General features: G+C 52.1%; 1 protein-coding gene across 1 annotated transcript in view; it reads right to left on the bottom strand.

The window, feature by feature from the left end:
- The window catches only part of T265_13717 (hypothetical protein), a gene marked incomplete at both ends in the record, with an annotated part of 9,523 nt that extends 8,096 nt beyond the window's left edge, over window positions 1-1,427 (bottom strand). The window contains 4 exons of the mRNA XM_009170167.1: window positions 230-522; window positions 554-716; window positions 745-1,260; window positions 1,284-1,427. Coding sequence (XP_009168431.1) covers window positions 230-522; window positions 554-716; window positions 745-1,260; window positions 1,284-1,427 — 1,116 coding nt within the window. The remainder of the gene's footprint in view (window positions 1-229; window positions 523-553; window positions 717-744; window positions 1,261-1,283) is intronic.
- Between the last annotated feature and the right edge of the window lie 1,044 nt (window positions 1,428-2,471).

The following is a 2,471-nucleotide window of genomic DNA, read 5'->3' on the forward strand; positions in this document are numbered from 1 at the left end:
GTCCCACTGCCTCGTGGGTCAGACTTTTGAGTCAGAGGCTAGGGTCAGGGTCCCCGAACAGAACCCTACGTCCCCCCAACGCCTTGTGGGTCAGACTTTTGAGTCAAAGGCTCAAGGTGGGGTACCTCAACCAAACTCCCTTCCTCGGCCTGGGCACCGGGAAGGCGCTGGGCCGTTCGAATGCCAGTCCTGTGACCGAAGGATCTCAGGCTCCTCGCTGCCTACAAACATTAAACAAAATAACACCTAAATCCAAGGGAGCCTTTTTACAAACCACTAGCTTCTTAACAGCTGAGCGAGGTGTGCGCGTTTTGCGTACACCTGAAAAGGGGGCGAGATGGCCCAAGTGGTAAGAACGCGAATTTACTGACCGGAAGTTCCATGGTTCGAACCCGACCTCTGCCTCTCGACTTTCCCTATCTAGGCTTGGGCAACCTGGCAGTATCCAAGCCCTCGTGCAACCTTCGGGTGGCAAGGCAGTTAGGCACCGAAAGGGTGCGACAGCTGAAGGATTTTTTTCAACTAAAAAGCGCAGTGAAAGGCAGCAGCGTACAAGTGCATGGTCGGAGTCCACGCTGGTGCTCCAGAGGGGGCGGCAGACGGTGAGCGGCCCTCATCACCGATAACTGACAGCGATATGGTCTATCTGGATTTGGCGCTGGTTTGATGGTGGGCACCACGTTGTCAAGCGATTTCCGCTGTTCCGGAAATTCGTACTGCAAAGGAACATTCTGTGATCGGCACACATCTGAAGTAAGTGGTCTCCTTTTTCTGTGCGTCTCGTGCCAACATCTGAAGTAAGCGGTCTCCGTTGTCCGTGCGTCTCGTGTCCAAACCAAGACAACCACCCAATCGGGCCTCAGCAGCGCTTAGTCTGCCTACCTGGGCGTTCATATCACCAGCAACCGCAACGACATCTAAGCTTTTAGCCTGTTGTAGGAGGGCATCTAGAGCGTCAAAGAAACTGTCCTTGGCAGATTCAGAGCTACAGTCAGTTGGGGCGTAAGCAGAAACAATAAACAACGTGCGATGAACCTCACTTCCTCTAGATTCTCCCACCGATGTTGCCAAATGAACCGCACGGAGGCAACTGTCTACGGGTATCCAATCAAGCAGAGGCGCTTCCGCTCGTTCGCTCAATACAATACCCACTCCAGCATATCCAGCTGCAGCAGCCTCTGCAACACCAGAGGTGTGCAGCCGAAACCTGGAAGAGAGCGAGGGGCAGTCAATTCGATCACAGTACTTGCGTCCTGCGTTCTTGTAGCTGACGAACAACGTACATCAATGTAGAGGGAAACTACCGTACGAGCAATAGCCACCTGTTGACCTGATTGCTTGAGTGTGCCAACATTGAAGATGGCTAAGTAGACAAGCTTTCGGGGTTTGAAAACAGACTTCAAAGTGACTGAACCCGGACGTACAGAAGCTTCAGCCGAGTGTGATAAGAGGCGAGTGAAAGGTCAGCCCTAGAGCTGGGACCTGCGGGGAGGACGGTGGGAGATGGAAAACGTGAAAGTGTAAAAAGGGAGGCGTCAGCAGTAGCATGTTTTCGCTAACTCAATCTGTTGTATGCAGCAAGTAAGGCGATCCTGCTGATGGCACCACGCGACGGATGATGTGGCATGAGAGTATTGTTAGTTGTGAATGTCATGGTTGTATGAGGGCCAGGATACCACCAGGGCGCCCAAACCTAGACAGGAGGGCGATTAGGGTCCCCAACCAAAGCCTTTGGCTCAAAAGCCTAACCGCAAGGCAGCGGTGTTCGGCTGGGAATGCAAGTACATTACAATTTTTAAGGAACACGTCGCCATACAAGTTCCAACCACCAACCTGGAGGGCCAGGAGACTGTGTTCGTCAGACCTCCACCCATGTGCCAACCTGGTATGAGAGACTGTGTCGCGCGGACACCCCCAGTATAGCTCAGTGGGTCACCGAAGTATGCAAACCCCCACACCACGGTAAGGTCCAGTCTCTTTGTGACGGATGGAAATGCAAGTAGTGTCATTCTTATAGAGCAAGTCGCCACACATGTTCCAACCCGCAACCCGGAGTCCCAGGAGACTGTGTTCGTCAGACCTCAAACCGCAGACCAGTGACCAACATAGTATTGGAGAATCTACGAGCACCACGGTGACCAACCCCCAGTACAGCTCAATGGGTCGCCTAGGTACACAAACCGTCACACGGCGGTAAGGTCCAGGCTCTTCTCCTCCTTCAGGAATTTCGCTGTTGACTCCATGTCAGTTGGCTCCTGAAAGTTTTCCCAGGAATACATTAGTATGCGCCTGATTTTACGAAGTCACCAGCAAGAATCACTGAATGCTGGTAACTATCTCAATTCAATTCAATTTATCACCTATAAACCGTGTGCCATAGGGACAGTGGTTCCAGCTGATACAGTTTCAAATACCGGAAAACGAGAACGAACAAGTGTATTCAATTGGAGTCAGTCTTTGTAGACTGCCAG

Source organism: Opisthorchis viverrini (genome assembly GCF_000715545.1).
Source record: "Opisthorchis viverrini unplaced genomic scaffold opera_v5_94, whole genome shotgun sequence".
NCBI lineage: Eukaryota > Metazoa > Platyhelminthes > Trematoda > Opisthorchiida > Opisthorchiidae > Opisthorchis > Opisthorchis viverrini.